General features: G+C 42.6%; 1 protein-coding gene across 1 annotated transcript in view; it reads right to left on the bottom strand.

The window, feature by feature from the left end:
• Positions 1 to 8,783: 8,783 nt before the first annotated feature.
• Positions 8,784 to 26,386, bottom strand: part of ddb1 (damage-specific DNA binding protein 1) — a 37,851-nt gene continuing 20,248 nt past the window's right edge. The window contains exons 9-27 of the mRNA XM_036534944.1: positions 23,926 to 24,042; positions 23,566 to 23,668; positions 22,961 to 23,036; positions 22,526 to 22,634; positions 22,026 to 22,204; positions 21,661 to 21,821; positions 20,314 to 20,421; positions 17,769 to 17,976; positions 16,673 to 16,768; positions 16,056 to 16,167; positions 15,549 to 15,672; positions 14,515 to 14,679; positions 13,566 to 13,660; positions 13,047 to 13,217; positions 12,630 to 12,739; positions 11,892 to 12,061; positions 11,564 to 11,666; positions 11,252 to 11,375; positions 8,784 to 10,600 (exon numbers count right to left, since the gene is read on the bottom strand). Of these exons, the coding sequence (XP_036390837.1) occupies positions 10,517 to 10,600; positions 11,252 to 11,375; positions 11,564 to 11,666; positions 11,892 to 12,061; positions 12,630 to 12,739; positions 13,047 to 13,217; positions 13,566 to 13,660; positions 14,515 to 14,679; positions 15,549 to 15,672; positions 16,056 to 16,167; positions 16,673 to 16,768; positions 17,769 to 17,976; positions 20,314 to 20,421; positions 21,661 to 21,821; positions 22,026 to 22,204; positions 22,526 to 22,634; positions 22,961 to 23,036; positions 23,566 to 23,668; positions 23,926 to 24,042 (2,415 nt within the window). The 3' untranslated portion in view covers positions 8,784 to 10,516. The remainder of the gene's footprint in view (positions 10,601 to 11,251; positions 11,376 to 11,563; positions 11,667 to 11,891; positions 12,062 to 12,629; positions 12,740 to 13,046; positions 13,218 to 13,565; positions 13,661 to 14,514; positions 14,680 to 15,548; positions 15,673 to 16,055; positions 16,168 to 16,672; positions 16,769 to 17,768; positions 17,977 to 20,313; positions 20,422 to 21,660; positions 21,822 to 22,025; positions 22,205 to 22,525; positions 22,635 to 22,960; positions 23,037 to 23,565; positions 23,669 to 23,925; positions 24,043 to 26,386) is intronic.

Genomic DNA, 26,386 nt, shown 5'->3' with positions numbered 1-26,386 from the left:
CTGTATAACGTCTCTTTGAATATTCAGGCTGTTGCTTTATGTCACTGTGTTTTAGCTGAAAGGTTACTTGGATCAAGTCAGTACTGTGAAGTTAGTGCTGGTACAAAAATTCTCATCAGCATCAATACAAGAGGTTGTTCTTTCCGCTCAATTACAGCTGGGAACTGACCTCGAAGCAACAGGCCAAGCTCAAAGGCACATTTCATTTCTGAAATGAATTCCTACTGCTCCAGAGAACAGGTACGACTTCTGAAGAGGATGTACAATGTGTGAGACACGAACAACTTCGCATTAAAGCAATCCTCCCCTTATGAGAGTCTATAACTCCTAGATATTTGTACAAGTATTATCTACTGGTATTATGCAATAACATCATGTGAAGAAAACAAAGCACTCACTGAAGTTACAACATTTAAAACAGAATTTTAAGTAATACTAAAAGTAAATACGATATAATTATGTAACAAACAGCTTGTGATATATCTCCTTGCCTAAAAAAATTTCTTTATATAAAAATCAAGGATGCATAAATGAAAATATCAAAATACACTACCACATCAAATATGAATTATGAGACCCAGCACATGCTGAATTGGACTAAAAATGTCATAATATAAAAAGAAATAGAAAAAAAAGAAATTTCTGTTTGTACGTATGCCCTCTGGTAACAAATCCAAACCAAGACATGTCTGTGACCATATTCTCACACTCCTAAATGTATGTTAAGACATTAAATTATGAAACTTCCGGACACTATAGTTTTGTATAATTTTGAAATGATCTTGTTTATAAATAAATGTATATACATACCGCCTGCATATTCTTTGAGGTGTGAAAAGGCCACAATAATCGGAACGACCCGGTGTCAGACAGGAGACATTTCTGGTAGGCAATTTCTGATTTCTGGGGCAGAGTAACATCAAACTTCAATCTAAGTCTATCATGAGCAATGACGTTGTTGTTGTTCATAATAATAATAATAACTGCAATATAGCTGCAAGCAGCAATGAAGGGGCCAAGTACCTCAGGGTCACCAGGTAGACAACTAATGAGAACAACCCCTGACCAAGACACCAATCCATCACAGGCTGAACATACTGGCCTGGATACTTTGCCCTGTCCTCTATCAATGTGTTAAATTTCATAAAAATCCACCAAGGGGTTCTATGGGCTGCCATAGACTCCCAGAGGAGAAAGTATAATAATAGTGAAAAATTCTAAGAATTACAATAGGTGCCTAGCACCTTCGGTGCTTGGTCCCTAAATATAGCTGCAAGCAGTGATACAGGGCAGCACAATGAGGGCCTGTTTTGCTACAGTACCTCTTTCAGTAATCAAAAATGTATGGATAACTGTTGTGAGGCATAGTCTCACTATGCTCTGACTCAATTTTGGTGAAGATTGGAGAACAGACATTGAAACCATTATGTGTGCGTAACTTAGTGATGAGTCACGCTTCACTATCTGGCAGTCTGATGGATGAATCTGGGTTTGGCGGATACCGGGAGAGCGCTACCTGCCGGAATGCACAGTGCCTACTATAAAGTTTGATGGAGGAGGATAATGGTCTTGGGCTGTTTTTCAGGGTTTGGGCTAGGCCCCTTAGTTCCAGTGAAAGATAACATTAATGCTACAGCATACAAAGACATTTTAGAAAATTGTATGCTTCCAACTTTGTGGCAACAGTTTGGGCAAGGCCCTTTCCTGTTCCAGCATGACTGTGCCCCTGTGTACAAAGCAACGTCCATAAAGACATGGTTTGATGAGTTTGGTGTGGAGGAACTCCAGTGGCCTGCACAGAGCCCTGACCTCAACACCACTGAACACCTTTGGGATGAATTAGAACGCCCTTTGTGAGCCAGGCCTTCTCGTCCAACATCAGTGCCTGACCTCACAAATGCTCTTTTGGCTGAATGGGCACAAATTCCCACAGATACACTCCAAAATCTTGTGGAAAGCCTTCCCAGAAGAGTGGAGGCTGTTATAGCTGCAAAGGGGGGGGGGGGGGACTCCATATTAATGCCCATGGTTTTGGAATGGGATGTCCAATAAGCTCATATAGGTGTGATGGTCAGGTGACCACATACTTTTGACCATATAGTGTATGTTAAAATATAAATATAATATAAGTTATATGCAATAAGTGTTATAGCACCACCTAGTGGTCAAATGACATGAAAACACTTGGGCATCCTCAGGGGATAGTCGCAAACACCGGCACCAAAGTTGGTGTCAGTACATAAAAGCGTTGCCTAGTTATGGCAATGACTTTGATTTTGTTAGTGCATTACTAGTGAATGCTTTCCATAAACAAAAAATCATGGATAACTTTTGTGTGGCATGCTCTCAATATGCGCTGACTCAATTTTTGAGAAGATTGGAGAAAATTTGTGGGAGGAGTAGCAAAAAAGACTTTTTATTAACATTCAAAATGGCGGACAACCAAATATGGTGGAAACGAAAATTTTACATCTGTTCAATTTGACATGACCCAAAGAATCAAAAGAAAAAAGAATCATAATTCTAAACTAAAGACATCAAACGTTATGAGCAGAAATTCAATTCTTTTAGTTATAGCGCCACCTAGGGGTGAAATGACACAAAACTTTTGGACACTCTCAGGACTGTGTAGGAAGTCCATATACCAAGTTTGGTGTGAAGACAAGAGCATTGCTGAGATATGACCTCACTTCCTGTTTTGTGTCTTCGCTGTCAAACTCATTTGCATGTTACGGGCGAACATTTGGGAATATCTAAAATATTTGGATAACTTTTGTGAGGTATGGTCTGAAGATGCTATGTACCAAATTTGGTAAAAATTGGACAAAATTTGTCGGGAGGAGTAGCGAAAAAACACTTTGTAAAAATTAAAAATGGCCGGAAAATCCAATATGGCGGACTTTGACAGCAATGGGTGCGTTGGACTCGGCTTGACCTAAGGTATCTAGGAAAAAAAGAATTTTGAAAAAATTCCAACAGGATCAGGAGTTGACCTGATGGTGGCGCTAGAGAGCTTGATATACTGACCCCAAAATTGGTGAATAGACAGCTGGGACTGTCCTCTATGAGTGTGCCAAATTTTATAATAATTGTACGAACAGATCTATGGGCTTCCATCAGACCCGGCCCAAACCAATTTGGCGCCCTAGGCGAAAGTTTAGGTGGCGCCCCCCCTTGCATCGGAGTAAATTCGACTGCTGGTGTACATACTCACAAGAAACTGAATAGCTTTGTCTTCGACATTCTTTTATTTGCGATTGCAAAATCAAAACACTTGGAACAAATTAGAAAGAAATACAATAAAAATATGAAATGAATTTTTGAAATACAATATGAATAGCTTAAATAAAGTCACATCACTGCTGGGTTGTGCTGTTGAGGTGGAGGAAACAGGAGGAGCGCTTGATGCTGTAGATGACCCAAGATTTGCAGGGGTGGGACTGAGAAACCTCAACAGCGCATCTGAAGAGAGAAGAGGAATATATTACACCAATCTAATAATAAATATGATATGATACATATGATTTTAAGAATAAACTGAAATATGACAAATTAAAAATCTAAGGGATACGTGCATGATGACTACGCTGTACATGTTTAATACTCTTCTGATATGCAAATGATATGAGATTCAATTTTTGTCATTACAAGGAAATGCTGATTAGCAGAATGCAAAGAAGTAGTAAACTGCACTATAATATAGAATGTAGGAATGCTAAGGTATGCTATAACAGGAATGATGTGCACTGTGCAGGCTTAAAACTATAGGAAAAGGAATAACACGTTAGCTTTTTGATTAAGGCTAATATTGCAAGCTAAGAAAACGTAAGCTAACCAGTTTTCAATAAAAATGTAAAAAAGTTTTATTTTAATTTTAACTCTTGCTGCCCCTATAATATTTACATATTTGGAAGCTGGGTGGGAGTGCCATTTTTCATAACAGCTTTGGTCCTTCGTAACATGCCATTAGCCTAACTGAAGTTAAAACAGTTCACGCTAGCTATTTATTGATTAGCAAACCATGTTTGGTTAACAACGTGTCGTTGTTCTCCTACGTACAAATAATGTCATGACATCACCTTTATTGTATCATTACCTCTGTCTTTCTCTTTTTTCCTCCTCTTCTTGTCTTTTTTTCTCCCCTGGGCACCAGACAGTTTGGGACGTTTTGACATGTTGTTGTTGTCCTGTCGTCGTTGTCTTGTTGTCGAGCTTGCTTTTGGGGTCACGTCAATGCGTGCCCCCCTCCCCCCTCCGCCAGCAGGTAGAGTCTAATTAGTCCGGGGGGAAGGGGGAGCATCTCAGGAAAGTAAAGTGTGATCATCATTATTATTATTATTTTTATTCATATTTAATAGGGTTTGCTATGCAGTTAGATATTTTTGGCTCATTATCTTCCTATTAAGATATATAATACCAACTAATTTTAAGAAGAGTAATTTTTTTTTCTCCCCCGTTTTTGGCGCCCCCTGGATGGTCGGCGCCCTTAGCATTTGCCTATACTGCCTATGCCGCGGGCCGGCCCTGGCTTCCATAGACTCCCATGGCAGAAAATATAATAGTGAAGAATTCTAACAATTACAATAGGTGCCTAGCACCTTCGGTGCTTGGCCCCTAAATATAGCTGCAAGCAGCAATGAAGGGGCCAAGCACCTCAGGGCCACCAGGTAGACAACTACTCTGAACTACTGTCAGGAGTGACACTATGCCCAGATAGTTCGCCCTCTTAGGGATCCGCCCGCCACAAGAATGCCAGGACAAGGTGAGTAGGAGCAACTCTTTATTCTTTTTAAAAAACAAATTTAACAACGCAATTCATAAAATCTGAGACGCCGCTATCCCTCTCCCAGCGAAGCCCTTCCCCCTATCCTTCTATCCACCCCTGTCTGCCCTCCCCGGCTACAAACAGGCGGGAACGCTACCCAGCCGCTCACACCAAAAGAAAAGAAAAAAGAAAAAAAAAGGAATCCCCACACACACACACACTTAGCCTCACTGCACACACCCGTGATCTGGCGTCCCCGCCCACCTGGACGCCGGGAGAGAGAGGACTACTCAATTTCACTGCCGAGGGGGGAAGTGCTGCCGCTGTGGGGGAGGCTCCTCACACGCACGCACACCACACAAGACGTACAAAATGAAACGAAAATATAAGTGGGGACGTAGCTCAGCCCGCGCCACACTGCTGGGCTTCGCCTACGTCCCAAAAAAAACAAAAAAGAAATTAAACTCCAGACAAGGCCCCCGCGTCACTCCTGCGGGGGCTGGCGGCTCCGGCGGCGACCCACGTCTTCTCCCCGGTAGTAACTCCGCCGGCTCCGCGGGATCGCACTGAGACACAGAACAGCAGCCGGTCAGCCCTCCCTCTCCACCCCGTGCTGGTGACCCACGCACTCTCAAGGTTTCGCGGTGCCACCTCCCTTCCAGCTAGGGGATCCACCTCCCCAGCACGCGCTTCCACGGGGTGGGGGCTCCCTTCGGCCCCGGCTGCGTCCGGAACCAAGTGATGTTTTCCCCGCTCCCTCAGGGATTCACCGCTAGAGCCCCTTCGGTCGCCGCTCTTCTGAAGCCGCCTAAAACACACAAACACACTCGCGCATCTCGCACACCAAAGCAAAAACCAAAAGAAATTAAACAAAGCAAACTCAAAACCCGCTCTGGGTCGCGACTCCCAGAGCTCAAAGAAAAAAAACGGCAAACCAAAATAAACCCTAAACTCAGCCGTGCCGGCACGTTCAAAAGAAAAAAAGAAATCAAAAACCTGGCTCCACGCTAAAATCCCGTGTGGCAACCTCCGTCAGCGTCTCCGGCGTGCTACTCCCACTCACCTGCCTAAATAGTCCCAGCAAAATTACTTACAGACAGGCAACAGGTGCGGAGCACACACCAGGCAGCGAACACCGTCAATTGCCAATTATTCCATCCCGAGCCCCCTCGCTCTCCCAGGGAGTGCAGCGCGGTCATGTCAGGAGGAACTCCTGACACAACCCCTGAACAAGACACCAGTCCATCACAGTGTGAACAGACACATTGACACCCACTCTTACACTCACACCTATGGGCAATATAGCATGTCCAATTGACATTACCTGAATGTGTTTGGACTCTGGTAGAAAAACCCAGAGGAAAGCCACATGAACACATGGACAAGGTACAAACTGAATGCAGGCGCACCCCGAACTTGAAACCTCCATAATGTTAGGAAGTACTGCTACCCATTTGCATCACCACACTGCCCCCCACTACATATATGTCAAGCTTAAACATAAGCAGTGCCATAAAATGCAGTGTGCCTTCTTGGGACATTGCAATGAGAAGTTCCAACACTGTTGGAGGAGTGCAATTTTTGGGTATTTGAAAAAATCCAAAATCATGCGAGAACATACCATATTATCTGAATATAATAAAATGTCCCTGATTAGAAAAGGACCCCTCATTTTTTAACACCTTTTTTGGCAAAAGACTTTTTGAAGATCAAATCTTATTTATTTAAAGAAATCATTTCATTTGATACCACCAGGCTGCTAAATAGCCCCCCCCCCCCCCCCAACTGAACCATTAATCCCCCCGTAGGACCAGACAGACACTATTCTGCACTAGTGCAATCCATTTCATGCTGCACCTGGCACTTTTTGTAGAGAAAAAAAAAGATAATTTATTGACAGTACATGCTGCTATTCCCCTTCAACTATACCATAAAGACATGCTGCCATAGAGTCATGCTGCTATTCCCCTCCAAATGTTTACAAAACTGAGTGCATTGTTTATAGATATGTTGTTTTAATTCTCATTGTAATTTATGTACACTGTTGATATAGGAGAAACCACATTTCATTCTTGATTGTACGCAAGTGAATGATAAAATGACAATGAAGGAAATCTCAATCTGAAATTAATTTAATAAAATACACTGAATAAAATAAGGTACTCAATTTTCTACATCTGTTAGATGAAATTACCACATTTAAATAAAAACAAAAATAAACTAGTTTACTGGGATTTCTACTACCACTGAACAATCTCATATAAATGGTGCCATCTGCTGTTCTTAATGTATAATGACATTAAAAATTCTAGTCCTCCACAAAGACAACCCCACTTTTCAGATGTAATTTCTGAAGTAGAAAAAAAATGCTGTCTAACATTCAGGCCAATATGGAAAGTCCAAGTGTTTCTTCAACAGTATTTAGTGTATTAGTTGTGGCAATAGGTCAAAGGGTGCAGGAGATGTGCCTATGTTAAGTGCTACAGACTGATTGTATCTTAGCAGCCATGCCATTTGGACGCTGAACTATGTGTTCATTTTCCAGTTAGGACCTGATATGTAATGATGTAATGATCTACAAAAATTGGTCGCAATATCTGCTTTTCTTTGTGCGGTCTGTGCCCTGTGATGTCCATTAGAAAAAAATGTCATTAGAATCTAAGTACATGGACACGTGTGTTTAAACCTGTTTTTCAATATAGCATCCCAAAGTGGCCAAATTTCACTAAATGTGGTGTGTGCCACCCAGGCCTCCCAAAGGGGTTCTATGGGCTGCCATAGACTCCCATTGTGGAAAGTATAATAATAATTGTGAAAAATTCTAACAATTACAATAGGTGCCTGGCACCTTCAGTGCTTGGCCCCTAATAATAAAAATCGGAACAAACACAACAGGGTTCCAGCAGCTTCGCTCCTTGGACCCCTAATAATAATGCAGCACAAAATAACAATAGTTTGCTTGCCCTTTGGGCAACCACACTAACAAGTAAGGGATATAATTGAGGTGAAGGACAAATCTGGGGATGGTTACAAGAACATGTCAAAAGCACTGAACTCACCTCAGAGCTCAGTGCAGTCCATAATACAGAAGTGGAAGAAATATGGAACTACACCCACACTGCTTGGGGCAGGCCGCCCCCCCTAATTCACCAAACAAGAATGGCACTTCTCAGAGAGGCTACTGTGACACCAACCATCACTCTAACCAAGCTACAGAAGTCAGTGGCTGCACCTGAAAATGATGTCCATGGGTCAACAATCTCCAAGCTATTGCACAAAAAGGGACTTTGTGGAAGAGTGGCAAGGAAGAAGCCCTTGCTGAAAAAAGCACATGCTTGCCTGAAAAGACTTTGCAAAACATCACTTAAAAGATACAACAAAGATATGTGTTCTGATGAGACTAAAGTGGAACACTAAGCGGTAAGTGTGGCATAAAGCTGACACTGCACATCAGCCAGGAAACACCATCCCCACAGTAAAATACACTGGTGGAAGCATCATGTTATGAGGGTGCTTTTCAGCAGAAGGGACTGGCAATCTGGTCAAGACTGATGGGAAGATGAATGCTGCACAATACTTGAAGATTCTGGATAAAAACTTACTCCCCTCTGCCCGAAATGGTAAACTAGGGAGGAAGCTTGTGTTTTAGTAGGACAACGACCCAAAGCACACTGCCAGAGCAACACTGGATTGGCTTGAAATGAAAATTGACGTACTTGAGTGGCCCAGTCAGAGCCCTGACCTTAACCCCATCAAATCTTTAGAAAGACCTCAAAGTTGCTCTCCACTGCCCCCCCCCCAAACCAACCTGGTATAACTTTAGCAGTTTTGCAAGCAGGAATGGGCTAATACTGCTCCATCACATTGTCCAAAATTAATAGACTTATCGAAAAACACTGATTGCTGTAATAGCTTCGAAAGGTGGTTCAACCAAGTACTAAAGAAGGGGAGCAAATAATTGTTGACATTTCAGTTCATTTTTTTTCTTGCTTTATAATTTTATTTCTTTTTTGGGCTGCACTGTTACAGTTGAGTGATTCATAAATAAAAAAAATCTAATTAGTTAAAATCTCAGGTTGTAGAAATCATCTGTGTGCGGGTTTAATACTTTTCAAATACTTACTTTTACTTCAAGCCACTGTATGTCGTCATGACTATGCAACATACCATTCTGGAAGGGAAAAAATTGCCTAACAGTGCAAAATGCATGCTAAAGCAATGGAAGATCCTAAAGGGAGACCTAACAATGGTATTGAAACAGATGTGGGAAGTCAGTCATTAAGTCCATTCTAGCTGTAGCTTATCCATCTTAACATAACTAAGCAAATTTATGAATAGCTTTTAGGGAAAGACAGATTGGACCACCACTCACCAGTAATATGCAATATTTCTCCTCTTGAATTGCTGGGGTGCTTTCATGTTAGCCAAGAACTTTAATGTGGATGTCTAATGTTGTCTCTCATGCATTCAATGCTGTTCATACTACTTAGCTAGCAAGCCAGCTAGCCAGTAAGGTAATTTTAAGGGTAAGCAGACTTGCTTGCTGTAAATACTAAATACTAAATGTAAATATACTGTGTTTATATAGGGTTTGGAGTTTCCTCTGTCTCCCAGTACATTTTAATGCTTTCACAAGGTCGGCAGGACTGAATAATCTGGCAGCAACATGTATGCACATTGGGTTTGGGTGCTGTCACATTGTCAGGCTTGGCCCGGTTATGGCCTTAAAATGCACATCCTATTTGTGTTCGAGTCTGAAAGCCTAGACATCCAATCCTAAGATCCCTTTCACCACTTGTAATTGTAAATTTAATAGGTTTCTGTGGAGTCACTGTCATGAACATTAGTAGTCCCTTTGAATGAGGGAGTAGTCCCTTTCCCTCATTCACACTTCCTTCATTTTAAAACTGCAGTGGATATACTGTGGTCGGTCAGACACCAGCAGTGAGTTTTTAATTCAATGAAAAGACAACCTTAAATATTTTATATGTGCACTCTAAAAGCCCAGAAAAAATAGGGGGTTATTCCTGAAGATAACACTGTTAGAGTGCACCTGCTCTCTGCAAATGTTCTGAAAGGCTGCATCTGTATTTCTTCAATCACAACGTGTTATTATTAAAGGTAGAAATAAACCTGTTGTTTCCCAGTGCCAAACATGCTGGTAAAAATTGACAAAAAGATGAAACATTACCTCCTTAATGCTATACATTCCTTCTTCTTACACAAAGAGAATACAGTGGTACTGCTCCAAACTTTATTTAAAGAAACAGAAATTTTTCACAAACACAAAACAAGGAATCCAGCCCCGTCTGGCCCATCTCTTCACTGCAACCATCAACTGCCTCAGATGGTCTCATTTTGGACTACCTGGACTGGAGCAGCAAGTCTTTCCAATCTCTTTCCCACTTGAAAACCTCCCTCCAGAGCCATCTAGAAAAACCACTTAGCCCAGTTCTGCACACAAATCCTGTCCTTGTGCTTGCAAAACTCTGCTTTTTACACCAATCCATCAAGTCTAACAGTAACCAAACGATCTGGGCGATATAACAGATTTTACCTTGTTATATGCCAAGCTACTGTAGCTCTCTCTGGGTTTTAACTATCCTGGGTGGTGGGGCAAAGTGAGAGCATACATGTGGGTGCTAGAACAAGGGGTGTACAGTCAATTCCTGTATATTCACTGTATATTTATAGTTATTTACAATGCGCCCCCTGCCCTTCCCCCCAAACTCCACCCCTCAGGACACGTGGCTAGTGAATCCTGGTCAGTTCTTCCACGATCTTGATGACCTCATCAACGGTGGCCTCACGTTTCATGCCACTGCCATCGTCGATCTGGAACACATTTCAGTCCATCGTCAGCTCCTCTGAATCATATAAACCATGTAAACCTTGTGCTACGGTAGGGTTTCACAACCTGTAGCCAGTATTTGTTTGTTTTCTGGTACCTCTCTTTTTTAACTTGTGACTTCTTGAGTGTACTTTTTATTCTTCCCTTGTAATGTTTGTTATAAATGACTTTTCTGTCAACACAAAGCCACCTGAAGTGAATTTCATTTCTCAGAAATAATATTATGGTACAATACAACACAAAACTTGCCTCCCACATAACTTCCCTCCCACATAACTCTGGTGTTGCCAATTCAGCAGTGGTCTCCTTGTGTCACAACATATCCAGGAAGACAGCACTGAGGCATGAAACCAACAAATGTGAATTCCCAGTGTATCAAAGAAGAGCCAGGACAGACTGGAGGATTTGGACAATCTCAGACGGCAAATTAGCAACTTGTAGGTGCTTAAAGAATTGCTCTAAGGTGCTGATGTAGTGGTGAGATCAAGAACAGTGACTGATGCAAGACCACCTCTTCCCAGCACCTAGGCATTAGCCACTAATGACACAGTCCACATTCAAACTAGTGACTTCAGGGCTAAAGGGCTCAGAGCAAGCTGCTTTACCAGCTGAGCCACTCAGGAGCTCCCCTTTACCTGTAAACTGCTGACCACCTCCTGCATCTTGGCCCGACCAAGGTCCAGGAAGCTCTCTATCAGGTCCCCATCAATGAAACCTGTTGCTTGCTCCGTCTTCCTCTCGGTGTGGAAGGATCTCCAGGTGCCAGTTGTCAAGGAAGAAACACATTGACCACATACCTAACAAACACCTGCACACCCACCACACACCAAGCAAAAACATGCACATTAATCACACACCTGGCCTTGGGCTACATGCCCTATATGCACACACATATGTGGGGAACAGCTGCAGAACACACACACACAGTGCCCTGCATAGGAGGATATAAGCTGTGCTCAATCTTGCCCACGCTTTTGATGACCTTGTTGAGTCTGTTTTGCAGGTCCATCAGCAGACTGTACCAGCTTTCTGACAGAGAGGTCACCAAGCCTAGGAGAAAAGCAGCAGCGTGTATATGACCCCCACAGCAGCCACCATGTTCACCTGAGAAAACATCTCTGAGGCCTGGCACAAAGCCAGGTAAGGTGCCACTGCTTCCTCCACGCTAATGCTGTGAGCAGTCGTCAACAGCAGACTAACAGCACCAAGCCCCTGCACCTCCACCTCTCCACCTTCAAACCCCTGCACTGCCAGAGTGACCCCACGTTCCCTCACCGATCATGCCATTGACGGTGCCGAACAGCACGGAGCCCTGAGTGGGGGTGGAGCTCTCGCCCAAGTTCTGCAGCACCAGTGAGCCATGGGAGAACACGTTCACAAACTCCCCCAGGTGGAACACGCCTACCTCCTGCAGGTGCTGACGCTCCTCATCTGTGGTGGCTGCACTGTGGAGAGAGGGGGAGGATGAGAGAGAGAGGGAGAGAAAAAGGAAGGAAGTTCTAACCCCACTTTACTGGGACATGACATCATAGAACAGAACTGGTTGTTACGGAAAAAAAATCCTCTCTACACCTACCCTATCAAAAAAGTAAATAAAGAAATGATTAGGGGTGAAGGGGGATTTTAATAGCTCATTTTAGGTCCTAAAATGAGCTATTAAAATTTAAATGAAGACCTCACCCACAGTGGGAGGGATAAATAGTGAGAGAAGGAAAGAGAGAATGACAAATGACAAGCCGGAGGAGTGACAAAATAATTTACTGTTACTTTCAGTCAACTTCTTCTGCGTGCCAATAATGACGCTTAAAATAAAACCCCATACTTTAGCCATCAGCTTATTGAATAGCATGAAAAAACTGCTGCAATTAGAACACAATTGGCAGAGCAGGTTTTTATCATAACCCAATATGTCAGAACAAGACATATACAATTATATGCTGGATATGAAAGAAAGCTTGATAAACACCAAGCTTCATAAGCATAATGCAGAGAGCTCTATAAACACAAACATACCTGTCTTTCTGACACACAAACAGGTTGAAGGCATTCTCTGCTCCAAGGAAGTTATCGTCATCCAAGATCTCCACTGCACTCATCCAGTTGGGATTAAAGTCTCGAGCGATCTAAAACAGATTACAGATCACTACTGACAATCCAAGCCTGATCACAGATCACTCATCACAGACCACTAAAGGTGGGATCTCAGCCAAATCACAGATCAGTATTGATGATCTAAGTTAGATCCCTAATGACAATCTAAACCAGTTAACTAATATATAATGTAACCACATGGAGCTGGAATATTCAGTTTGTGTTTCTGCTGTTCCAGTAACTAAGAATCTCAACTAGCTGTCCAGCAGAAACTTTATGCTGAACTCACGCATGTCCCATTATTTGTGAAGGCCAGCCTTAGCTAGTCCAACTGCTCACCTCCTCGAAGTTGCCCTCCATAGGCTTGTAAGCCAGCAGTAGCACAGACCTCATCAGGTCCCCCACCAGGATGAAGTCTCCCTTGGTCTTCAGATACAGCGCCATGATATTGTTATAGTGGTTACACTCTGTCCTCAGCTCCTTCTCTGCTGTCCACTCATACAAACGCACCTTGAACACATTTACATTACATTATTGTCTGTTTAGCCTCTGCTAAATGAGTGACTTACACAGGTTACAATTGTATCCCTTTAAACAGTTGAATATTTACTGAGGCAACTGTAGGTTAAGTACTTTGCCAGAGGGTACAACAGCAGTACCCCAGCCATCAAACCAGCAACCTTTCGGTCATAAGCTCTGTTCCTTCCCACTACATTACACTGCTGCCCTACATACACCAGGCACAAACCCAAGTCACCCACAGACACACACACAGGAAACATATACACCCACACTACTGGTACACATCCACATGTACACATACACACAGACAGGTAAAAAAGAGGAGTGTGGACTCACAGTGCTGTTGATACTGGCCAGCAGCTTGCCGTTGAACTCCACCATGGAGTACACCGCTCCCTTCACCTCCTTCTCTGCTACTGTCTGCAGCTTTCCTGTTCTCACACACACACACACACACACACACACACACACACACACACACACACACACACTTCTGTCAGAGCACATATTCTACAAGCAAAAACACATACTTAATACCTGCAGTTGGCACAAACACAACACGCACTGCCACTGAACACATAACACACTGCATCACACACTAATCAAAGTCTCAGCTAAAATACTCTGTCATTTCGAGAGGGATGTTACTTATGAGCCCAATGCAAGTCAGGTTTTTTGTGTCCAAATGAATGAGTTGCAAAAATCACAGAAAACAAAGTAAATAACAAATAAGCATGATTCATTCCTGATAAAGAAGAAGCTTAGAGGAGATGAAAGAATTTGGCTCTGCGGAATATTTCCTTGATAGACTTTATTTGCTAAATTTAGTTGATAGTTCAATTTAGGTCATATTCGCTCACAGCAGGGACAGATAACAATAACCCAGCAACTCCTTGCACAAGATCAGTAGGACATTTCACAAGGATGAATTCACAGCAAAAAGAGCATTCATTAAAGTATGCAGTTTAGCAGCACATTCATAAGCATGTGAACATAATGACATTGGATTAAATACACACTGGAATCAAATGTTAACGGTTCTCGTTTCCCTGGGCTTTTGGTTCTGCAATGTGAAATAGTGCATCAGCAACCTCTGCTAAAAACTCTGACCTTTTTGTCATAACTTTTTAAATATATATCCCACAGTCCTTTTAGCTATGTGAAATATAGCTATCAACTATAATTACTTTATTTTAACATAACAAAATTAATTATTTTTTTATAACAAACCTATACTTTAAATAATTAAACTGAAGAAAGGCCTTCTGGAAGCTCCCCGCCTTACCGTCAGTATAATGGAAAACAATGATGCGCCCCTGTTTAGGCTCCGCCTCCTCAGGGTAAACCATTGCTGTGCCGACGATGAAGTAGACGGAAGGGTCTCTGCCCAGGCGGCAGGACACCATGCTGAGTGCATACTCACTCTGCAGGAATTGGTGAGCATGGAGGACTATGGGGGCACACAAAAACAAAGGGAGACTAATTTAACCGGACAAGGCCAACATAAGAAACTTCCAGCCTGTCATAGCCTGAGGGACAGCTGGAAATCATCAATTACTGTTAAGCAGTTTAGAAATGGAATATTTAATAATTAGATCTGTTCAGTCGTTTCATTTTCTAGCCATTACTCATTGTTCTGTTTGACTTTTTTTATTCTTTTTGTGTATTATACAGCATGCTTTGTCAATAATGACACAATGTATTTCATGCCAGTGATGCAAATCTGAACTGAATCAAGTGAGGGGGAGAGAGGGGAATGAGAGAGAGAAAGGATAACTGATGAGACTGAGCAAGGGAGACAGAATGTATGTTCTCTTGCAGTGCAATAAATACAAACATATTCAGCATTCAACCTGCTTTGAAAAAGGAACTTAATCACAAAATAACTAGTAATCTCACACAATCATGTAAATTACGGTTAAGGTTAAGGATCAGTTATATATAAACGCAAGGACACACAGAGCCCTCTGCTGTTCTGTACATCACAGAGAGACTTTATGTAACCACCTACACATATGCACATGTGAGGTTTGTAAATTTCTACATAAATTAAAATTAATTTATTATTACCAGAACAACTCTCATTATTTGCATTTGCACTATTGTAACAAAACAGGATTTTTTTTTCTTTTTCCAATTTGCACAATACCGTTCTTAATCCCTGCTTTGACAACACTATATGTAATGCTAATGATGCCATTTGAATACAGAGGGAGCGGTAACAGCACAGTTCAGAGAAGATCATTCCTCTTCGTGTCAACATCATTGGTCCAGTATAACCCTATGCTGGACTATGTGCACCTCTGTTGAGGGTGATACCTTCAAAAGTGTGCTGGTCCACCACCAGTAGGCTGTGCACCTCCACCTCCTCCCCAAAGGAGGTCTCGTGGGGGGAGGTGCTGCTGGGGAACAGCTTGCTGGAGCTAACACTGGTGGAGAGGGCCTGGAGACAGATGGCCATTAGTCAGAGGAGCAGAGGAGGTGATATAACATTCTGCATTCAACAACCAAACCTTTTAAGGATTGTCTACTGACAGTGTTTCATACAGCTGGTCAGACATTTTTAGTTTAATTTTTCTGACATTTTTACTTAATTTTGCCACAAGCAGAACTCTTGTGCTCAGAACCAATGCTGTACTGGGACACAAACAGTCAGACAGTGCTTGACACAGACGAATCGAGTCGCTGTTTTGCACTTGGTGAGGAACACAGAGTCATACACACAACTGCCCACACAGGCAGAGACAACAGTCATTCAGTATCTGACTGCTGAGCTGGCTGGAGCTCACAGAGAAGTAGACAATGAGAAAGGGGGGAGGGGGGCACCTGAGTACTAGCGCTGGGACGGACTGCAGAAGTGGTTCCGCTGGCATCCTGCATCTCCACCCTGCTGGACAGCACCCCGAAACACTGAGACATCTCCTGATAGCAGATCCTCCTTGGATGAGAAAGGGGGCACTGTGAGCTTGACGGGCACAACATGCTGTACTTCTGTAACGTAACTTTGAAACAAAGTTGCTCACACCACCATAGTTCTGTCAGGTGTGAAACAGAGCCACACTTTAAACAGGAATCTCACACAATCTCAAACTTCAAGGCTAGATGAGAAGCTTTTTTAGTGCGTCCTTTAGTGAATTTGGGAGCTGAAACAGCTTGTAGCTTGTGCTAAAACTACTAAAATCGCTGTTCCATCTGTCCCTCATTACTGTAGGGACACGCTGTCTGCAGAGTGGTGCCACTTACAAGGTCCAAACTACACTGACACACACATATACGACCACTGTGCTGGACTTTCCATCACCACATTAGAGTGCCTAAAGGTTAAGTGGAATGTCTCCACACCTTCATCCCCTGTCTTAAAACCTTTCGATAGGAGTTAAGTGACTCATTTAGGGGATGTATACACAGGGCCCCACTTGGGTTAATCACACAAAGGGACTCACCTAGGGGATTCATACAGTGGGACAGTGCGAATGTGCAGCTTCTGGATCTCATCAATGGTCCCAATGGTCAGAGTGCAGTTATTGGCCAGAGCAAGACTACCAAGACCAAAAGAGAGAGACATTAACACACACATATAAAAAATACTCCAAAGTAAATAATGACTGCGTTCCTGAATATATGCACACAATACATAAAAGCATATGCATTTGTGTGTGTAACGGGTGGGATGTTGCTGCGTAATGTATTAGAATTTGCGTGGATCAGCGAGCGAGCACTGACCCATGTAACATCAAATTAAACACAACGCAAGATGCCACCCATTACATGTGCATCAAATACAAGTCTTCAAAAAGCTTAGGAAAGATGGGAAGTTACAAGGTAAAATTACAAGGAACCGTCAGTCTGTCCTCATGGACTGAGAATTCACTTTCCCAGTCACACCAGCCACAGAGGAAGTGAGAAACAGAGTTGAAGGTGAACGAGTGTGAGAGAAAGCAGGTTGCAGGTATAGATACATAAAAACACACAGATATGTATTTATTGATATGTTTATTGTACATAAGCCCTACATACATGTGCATATATCAACATTTATCATTGAGATAAGATGGCTGCTATACCAGATTGCAACGAACAGTGCTCAACATTAGAGTAGATACTATGCATCACATCTCAAATGAAGACCTCTATGGAGAGCTATCACGTCTCACTGACACAATCAGATGGAGAAGGATGAGGTTCACAGGACACTGCTTTCACAGCAAAGACGAAGTAGTGAGTGACCTCTTGTTCTGGATCCCTACCCATGGAAGCAGAGGACAAAGGAGACCAGCATACAACTACATTGACCCGCTAAAGAAAGACACAAGGGCTTGACAATGTCAAGGAGATTCAAAGTGTTATGGGCAACCGTGCCGTCTGGAAGACCATCATTAATCGAGACCAGAGGATGGTTCAATCAAAGTAAAAAGTAAGTTATCATTAAGCTATATTGTTACGTACATTCCACACTTGTTTGTCCTGCCAATAATGCAGCCTTGCACTGAAACTGAATGTGGAACACACAGAGAGAAAGCATGAGAGAGCAGGCCCCACCTGTCAGGGTATCCCTCTGAGTTGAGGGGACACATGTAGTTGACCTCCTTGAGGTTGACGTTGGAGAAGACTAGCTTGTGATTGCTGGAGTAGATGACGGTGGGCCGGTCGGAGCAAGCAAACACGTTGGACGTGGAGAGAGAGCGAAATGTTCGCAGAACAGTGGGCTGGGTTCCCAAAGTCACCTTCTTACGCTCACTCAGGACACCTGTAACATGCATGTGCAAATGCAACCAAAAACACACACAAATGCAGACACACACAAGAAAACACAAAGCCAGAGTGAGTCAGCAGCATGTAGATCTCTTGTACCAAAGCCACTGACCTACACTACCCTCTCACCAGAGGGTCGTGAGATTCAACCCAACCTGTGAAACTCTAAAGCTGAATAGTTCATTAAGACACACCCTTTAAGAGCAAGCTGAGACAAGACACTTCTTGAGAAAAGAGGTTCTCTGCATGTACTTCCATACTACTAAATATCATTATTTTGTGAATAGGGCTGCCCCCTAATAGTCAACCAAACGTTGAGTTGATACGTGCAGAGAGTCGATGAGAAGAGACTTAGTCGACCCAGTTTTCATTGGTCAGTTAGTCACAGAAAAAAAAACCCTCATACTCCATTTGGGAGCTGCGCCTTGTCAATAAAAAGTTATTAGACTATGTCGGGCAGGAAGTCATCCAAAGTGTGGGATCATTTCAAGCATGTAAAGGACGACCCCAAGAAGGTAACATGCAAACTCTGCATCCAAAGATTCGCCTATCATTCGTCGACCTCAAACATGACTTATCATCTGAAACATGTAGGGGAAAGCCAGTACGAAAGTAACACGGGACGAAAGTAACACCACAATTTTCTCTGAGCCCATACAAGTTTGATATGCCTGATGGCGTCAGCATGTACAGCATGCAACACTTACCAGAACTGTGAAAAATTGTGCGGATATGCCATACTTTTGCGGAGTAATACCCAAGAATCTGTTTTTGATCACGGAAAGTAAATTCACTCAAGCTGCAATTTTTTTTGAATGACAAGTTGTGTCTATTTTTACATGTGTCATAGTCATGATCATTTGACCGATTAATAAGTACTTAAACACATCCTGAAGTTTGCCATGTCAGAGTTTCTAAGTTTAGAAGCAAGTCAGGTTTAACTGTCAGGAGTCATTGTCAGGACAATTGTAACAGTTCTTTCTTTCATCCCTCTACAATAACAACGACACTTATTATATTGTTATCCTGAAGTCGTTCCACATTTGTACAAAATAGCACCTGGTATTGATATAACACTCATGGGAGTTGTTGATCACAATGAAAACTAGTTTCTGTCTGTAACATTATCTTTTAAAATGACGTTTATCTGAAAAGTGTTACTTTCGTCCCAGCTCTCCCCTAAGTAGCCTAATGTTATTATCCCTTTTGAACTTATTTTTATGCTATGTAACGCGTGTGTTACGTTACATTGTTCATTATGTTTTCATTAGCGTTATTAAGCTCCTCATAGTTTTCAGTTACCATTTGCTATATTTTTTAACAATAAATCGCTGTTTCCTTTTTCCAATCTAGTGTTCTAATTGCAGTGGTTTTAGCATACGCGTTAAATGGCAAATCGCACTGGTGTGACAGTACACGCAAAAAGGTTATTCCATTATGCTAAATAATTAATGACCTAATTAACATTAACAAATTGTAAAGTTAAGGCTATATGCCGCTAAATAAATATATTGTCATATGCGCTATTAGGCTTATCCAAGTGTTCGTGGGGACTGGGGAAGCTAAATTACCTTCCTTACTGCATGTATAACTTCATGTTCTGTATTTTATTTATCATTTGTTTTATAAGTTATTGTGTTGGTGTTACAAGTTCGTAAGTTGCGTTATGTTATACTGTGTTGAAATAAATTAACAAAATGTTCAGCCTCCTTGCTGGTTGTTCCGACACATTCAGAATCATTACCGCTTTTGCCGTTAGCATTGTCATTAACAGGCAGCTCACTTCGTGTGTGCGCTTGTAAAATTTATATTTTAAAGGCTCATTATTACGGTTTTGTATTTCTCTGTAACACTACCACAGTGTAACAATATTACTTATAACATTCTTTCTCAGCCCAGGAACTTAAACCATTTTCTAATGCCCCAAAACATATATATATATATTTAAATAATTAAATTAATATCATAAACTTGCGAAGACTGGTCGACTAATGGCTTGAACTAACGACTACTAGTCGACTAGGAAAATCTTTGGTCAGGGCAGCCCTATTTATGAATGTTCTGCCCACACCAGATACACTATCGCCCAGATTAAAGAAAAAAAAAACACAAGCAACATTTAATTTTTATTTAAGAATGAGATGAAATACTCTGAGCCTGTATCTGTAGTGAGTCCATTGCAGTGGTGGCTACTGGTGATCCAGGTGATTTTTCTTTTCGTTCCATGGCAGGAATTGATTAGTTTTCCTGAGTTGGAGCTACACAATATGCATCCCAATGTGCATCCCAATGCTGAGGGGGCAGTGGAGCCTGTGCTACGTGCTGTACTGACCGCTTTGGAGGTCCAGGCCAAAGTAGAAAAGTGCTCCGTCACCCAGGGCACAGAGCAGATAGTGGCTTCCTTCGAATGTGGTCATGAGGATGGAGCGCGGGATGATCTCTGAGCCACAGGGAGAGAGGAAAAGAGTCACTACCTAGACTTGCACAACACACCAGATGGGTCACAGTGCTCTTGTGTCTTGCTTACAAGTTGTCTTACCTCAAACTCTCTTTTCATCCTGCTGCAGGATCCTTAAGGCTGCAGGTTCATGGTCTCTGCAGTATTCCTGTATGACTCCTGTTGTAAGCTCATTTTATGTGGTGTCCTTCACTCTGACACTGGTGCATAACAGTATGTATAGTGTGCCTTCCTGCCTGCACAATCCAACCTCTACAACTAGTCCAGAATGCAGCTGCACTCATCTACAATCTCCCTAAATGTAATCAAGTTACTCCCCTCCTTACTTCACGTCACTGACTTCCTGTTATCGCTCACATCAAGTTCCAAACCTTGGTACTAGCATAATGGACAGTGAATGGGACAGCCCCCTCATAGCTACAACCTCTCCTTAAACCCTATGTTCCCTTAAGATCGCTGCACTCTGCATCTACAAGGCAACTATCCCAACCTGACGGGATTGCTCTTCTCAGACACAATCCCTGTCTGTACTGGTCCCTGCCTGGTGCAATGAATTCCCCATGGAGGTCAGGACAGCGGAATCACTGGTCATCTTCTGATGCAGAGTGAAGACCCACCTCTTCAGACTGCATCTCATTTCCCCGCCCCCTAACATCTGATACCTCTAATATTGGATGCTTATTTTACATGTAGTATTGTGATGTACTTTGGATTCTGTGTTCTAGGTACTGTTGAATTGTAGTATACTTGGCTTCCATCAGATTACTCAAGTTAACTTTCGCAGGGCTCAAATAGTGTTATGCTCACACTCACTCGTCTGGGAGTGTCGTTAGCCTGGTCTGACACTGTTGCTTGTTTAAACTGAATGGATACACTTATGTTCTACTGTGCTGGAAGTCACGCTGGATAATAACTTTTGTTGAATGTTTGTAATGTAAGGTGTAGCACTATTTTACACAGTGACACTTTCAGTTGTGTTTGTATTGATAATGTAACCTGTATGGTTCTGGATAAGAGCATCTACTAAATGTCAGTCTTCTATGTCTCTGACACGCCCTTTCTTACATATGCTCAGCTAAACCATCACCCATCTGTCCCCATCCGTACCATCCCTCTCAAACTCAAACTGCATTGGAGATAAACTTTGCAAAAAGTGCTCCTCCATATGCAGTTGTCAGTAGGGAGGCAAAGTGAGGGCAGTGCCTCTTCTCTGGCACTCACCTCCTCCCAGCATCTCCGTGTGGACGGTGGAGAAGGACGGCAGCTTGAGGATACGTGCAGAGATGTCTGTCCACAGCCCCACCGCACAAAGGGGGGACTCTCCCCCCTCCCCCAGTGGTGTAATGTCCAGGCAGGCAACTTCGTGTTCCATCTCCGTCAAGCTGAAGGACCAGGAGAGGGACAGGTGACAGCTCCACACCTACACGTGCATCACTCAGCAGCTCACTTAGAGAAGATTTGTGTCTCAGTCACTGTCCACCTGAGCTCAGACCACTACTATCCGTTAGTATCCAAAAGTCACTTCATCAACAAAGTGTGTCAGAGAGCTTAAGTGTTAGTGAGGGAGAGAGTAAGCATGGGAGTACCTGATCTGTTTCAGCTCTCCTCTGTGAATCTCCAGGTAGTACAGCACTCGGCCTACAGCTAGCACCACCTGGGTGGCGTTGCATGCAGCCACGCTGATGTTCCTGCCCTGAGGCTCTTTCCACTCACTCGCCAGGGCTTTGGTGTCCTGCATCACCAGACGTACAGACCCCGAGGTGATCTGCACACACACAATATTGCCCCTTTAACCAAAAACCCATTCGCCCACATATTAACCAACAGTACGTTCTCTCCATTCAGAGACCTGCTGTATTTTCCTGAGCCTTTAAAGTGTGAGTCTGTGCAGATGTCTTTGTCATCAAGATGCATTGGCTACAGCAAGAGAAAACAAAGAGAAAATCTGTCCACCTTGTCAGAGAATCAACAGATATATACAAATCCTGCAGGGAAAAGACACCTCCCCAACACACAAGGAAGAGGAAGGGTAACAGAGTGGAATGGCTTATTCTGTGTGTCTCCATGTGTCTGTGTGTTAATTAACCTGGATGAGCTGTTGATGAGCCACATTTCCACAGTAGAAAGTCTGCTGATTGTCAACAAAGCCGGGAAGTTCAGTCTCCTCTACTTCCTCTCCGCTCAGCATCAGCACCCTGGTAGGGCAGACATATTAAGACAATTAGGACACAGCAAGACAAAGCTGACACTTTGCACAGTATTAATGCAGAACCAACACTTATAGTTATAGGATGTGCAGGTGTGCTGGGGTGTAGGGAATGCAACCTTCTGACACAAACTTGAGTCGTAGTGCTCAGAGTGCCCTCAAGGTGAATGCCTTAACCACCAAGATACTCAGGAGCCCCATCCTCAGCTCTTATAAAATGCAGTATTATTGCAATGGCTTTTACATTTGAAAGATGTGTGTAAAATTCAAATCAGGGACAGAGTAATCTCTAGACAAACTACAGCCCTCAGTCACCTGGTTTGGCCCACAAAGGAGAGCACCAGCATGTCATCGGTCTCACGCCCTGCCTCCGAGCGCAAAGGCCATAGCCCTGCAAGAGAGAAACACCAGAGAGCATGACAGCAGGGGTCCAGAATGGAGTACACAGAGACGTCCCCATGCTGACACACTGTGCTCCAAGACAGCCGGGTGATCTGGCCAGTAATCATCCCCCAAAATTTTAGCTCTTTATTGGCTAATAAAACACTTGTGTCCATTTTATAAACTGAGGAGGGAGAAGAGCATTTCTGCATCATGAGCACAAAGGTGGATGGATGCAGTTACAGGAATATGGGTGTGCATGTTCATGCAGAATCAGACCTTCAACCTTTCTGAAACTGAACATTCAACAAGTGAAGTTTTCTTATATTTAAAAATAAAACATTCTTTTCTTATTTCTGTGCATACTCACTACCACACAATTCATTTCCAAAATTTTTTTTTTATTTTCTCTCTTCTCAAAGCATAAGATTCTGGCATCTTGACTAGATAAGGAGAGGATAAGCGGACATAGGAGGGGGTATGGACATTTGGTTTCATTTTGCCCTGTCCTGACAGGACAAGCAGGTGATAATAGTGACCTTTGATCCCTGGAAGATCGATGCTGGCATGCTCGTGGATACCAATGCCATTCCGGATGATCCTCAGGGACCCCTCCTTGAATGCTCCAGAGCAGGTGACCAGCTGCAGGGAGGGACAATGTGACAAGCGATTCAGCGTGCATGCCTGCCCCGGACTGCCTGTCCTTACCACCATTACCACTGTGTATCATTTCATTTCTTTGACTTGCATATCATATTTTCAAGTCACATAAAATTGTTCAATTTGTAAAGGTGTAACTTGTTTGTGCCAGCTGTGTATAGTATCAGTATTGCTGTACCTATGGACACATGATCTAAAATGGGATGTGTACAGTTTTGTACCTGCATGCTGTACCTCACCTGCCCCTGGCCTTGCCTCTCCAGGTCCACCACACACATGTCCACAATGGGCCCCAGGTTAGTGAAGGTCTCCATCACTGCCACATAGGAACCCTGATCATTGCTGTCCACATTCAGCTGAAACACAGTGAGTCCCACACTTACTGTCACAGCACACCTCATCCTGGCCTATTCAGAGCCTGTTAAAGCAAGTGTGACTGCTATATGCTCAATACAAATCGATACTCTATACAGTATAACATAAAGCACAACAATGCCAGCACTTCACAGGAAATACATGTCACAACATGCAATACAATACAGATTTATATAGCACTTTATGTTACTTTTTTAAATGTTCCAAAACTGAGCCCATGATCCAATAGTTTATGTCAAATACAACAGATTGCAGGGGACTCGATCAAATTTATATTAAATCTCTTTTATACTCCTTGATTCAGAAGTTACACCTACTGGAGAATAAACCAGTGACTTAAAACTGGCTTCCTAACCATCAAGGATTTCATTAGTGTGCTTGTCCAAAGTTGTGTTCCTTATTATTATTGTTATTATTATTATTATTGACTCTTGTTTTAGCTCTAATTGTGCCTAAACCATTCGCTCTACAGACACCAAACCAATGCCAAATTGACCAGTTCATTCAACATTGGTATGCTTCTATTTTTATAAATTCAGTTTTATAGTTTAAAGAATATTTTTTAAAAGTCTGTAATTTTTAGGGCTGTCCCAAATACCATTTTTTGGGCTCTGGAACTTCGGCAGTAATCAACAGCGAATATTTGAAGTTTTGGCCGGGTGGGGGGGGGTTAGGTCAGGTGTGGTACTGAGCGTGATTCAGGAAGGACTCAGCCAGACATTTCTCCGTGCTCAGCTGAGATGGACGGCACAGCGCTGCAACACGTGTGTTTTGGTTTAATTAAAGGCATTAATTTTTAAGGATTAAAAATTTGCAGCACACAGATTGCACTTCACAGTATTTTCACTAACTTTATCACAGTCCTTCCACACGGTGCCCTTGTATGAGCTGTCCATTTTTCACATAAATGACTTATGAGCAAATGGGCTCCTAGAATCTCTCCGCAGCTTCAGAAAAAGTGTGGACACACAGGCTAGTTTTAAGGTTTGATATTTCATACTTTATGATGAAAATGCAGCCTAAATGATGTATCAATTCACTTTATTTCTTATGCAATGATTGCCATCGTTCGTCTGATAATTGAATGCTTTTGAAGTAGCGACAGACATATGCTGCCTAGCCAAAATAAGATAACCATCGAGAAATTTACCCACAACGTCAATATTAGCTCCCTTTTAGTAGGCCCTGTCTCTCTCTCGTACACCGTCTCATTCGAACGCGCACACCCTCGCACACACGCTGCAGCACAAATGTGACCCTAACAAATAATCTGTAATGCCAAATGTGGTCATTTTAGTTATTGCAATTTTCAGTTTATTTTTATCTTTGAGAAAGAATTTTCATTTGATCTTTTTGCTCTTTATTTAGCTTTATGCCTGAAAACATACGACTAAGTAAAGAGGGTTTGTAACTAAGTCCATGTTGTCACCGCCCACTTCTTTTCACACCAGAAAAAAATTAAAAGCATTCAAATATCGGCCTGAAATATTGGTTATCGTCCTTTTTTGTCACAGATAATCATTATCGTATCGGCCTTGAAAAAACCATATCGGTCAATCATTAGTACATACACTATATGGACAAAAGTATTTGGCCACACCTGTTTTTCAGGGTTTGGGCTAGGTCCCTTATCTCCAGTGAAGGGCAACCTTAATGCTTCAGCATACCAAGACATTTTGGACAATGCTATGCTTCCAGCTTTGTGGCAACAGTTTGGGGAAGGCCCTTTTCTATTCCAACATGACTGTGAGCCAGTGCACAAAGCAAGGACTATAAAGATGGTTTGATGAGTGCGGTGTGGAAGAACTTGACTGGCCCGCACAGAGCCCTGACCTCAACCCCATCGAGCACCTTTGGGATGAACTGGAACAGAGATTTCAAGCCAGGCCTTCTCGTCCAACATCAGTGCCTGACCTCATAAATGCTCTACAGAATGAATGGGCACAAATTCCCACAGAAACACTCCAAAATCTTGTGGAAAGAGTGGAAGCTGTTATAGCTGCAAAAGGGGGACCAACTCCATATTAAAGTATATGTATTTCAATACAATGTCATTACAATGTAATGGTCAGGCGTCCGAATACTTTTGTCCATATAGTGTAGTATCGGCCTACCGTATAGGCCTACTGTATATAGTATGGTGTTCGCACAACGTCCAAATCACATAACGTCCTATTTCACAGAAGGTATTGTGGACATTAAGCGATGCATGACTGTATTGTTATTTGTTAATAAAAAGCATTTTCCAAAAGCTTTGGTGTGTTTTATGCATGTTTGTAATCCTGAGCGGTTTGGTTGAACAGGGTACTATCTATGCACTTTTTG

This window comes from Megalops cyprinoides, chromosome 8 (genome assembly GCF_013368585.1).
Source record: "Megalops cyprinoides isolate fMegCyp1 chromosome 8, fMegCyp1.pri, whole genome shotgun sequence".
Classification (NCBI taxonomy): domain Eukaryota; kingdom Metazoa; phylum Chordata; class Actinopteri; order Elopiformes; family Megalopidae; genus Megalops; species Megalops cyprinoides.
Note: the sequence above shows the minus strand (reverse complement) of the source record. Positions and strands in the feature narration are given on the sequence as shown.